This window comes from Bison bison, unplaced genomic scaffold, assembly GCF_000754665.1.
Source record: "Bison bison bison isolate TAMUID 2011002044 unplaced genomic scaffold, Bison_UMD1.0 scf7180017864313, whole genome shotgun sequence".
NCBI lineage: Eukaryota > Metazoa > Chordata > Mammalia > Artiodactyla > Bovidae > Bison > Bison bison.
This window is the reverse complement of record NW_011494885.1, coordinates 3783619-3783891: the sequence shown is the minus strand read 5'-3', so window position 1 is coordinate 3783891 and position 273 is coordinate 3783619. Positions and strand designations below refer to the sequence as shown.

Below are 273 nucleotides of genomic sequence, written 5' to 3'. Positions count from 1 at the left end.
GGGGGGATGGCTGGGGGTGGTGGGGGTCCCGGATGGAGCCTGCCCACTGACCAGCACGGAGGCAGTGGGGCTGGCAAGGGGTCCCAGGCTGGCGGAGGACTGTGGGGCGGTGGGGGCCCCCACGGCCTTGCTCTGGAGAATGATCCCAGACGGCACCTGAGGAGGGGGACAGGTGGTTTGGGGCGGGGGAACACGCTAGGAGCAGGGGCAGCCAGGAACCAGGAACGGGGGTGAAGAGAAAGCCAGAAAGCAGGAAGGAATTGGACTGGCAGG

The 273-nt window shown here is 68.1% G+C and overlaps 1 protein-coding gene across 1 annotated transcript in view; it reads right to left on the bottom strand.

Annotated features, from left to right (window-relative positions):
• The window catches only part of GLTSCR1 (glioma tumor suppressor candidate region gene 1), a 35882-nt gene that overhangs the window by 5939 nt on the left and 29670 nt on the right, over nt 1-273 (bottom strand). Inside the window, 1 exon segment of the mRNA XM_010852720.1 lies at nt 3-156. Within this exon segment, the coding sequence (XP_010851022.1) occupies nt 3-156 (154 nt within the window).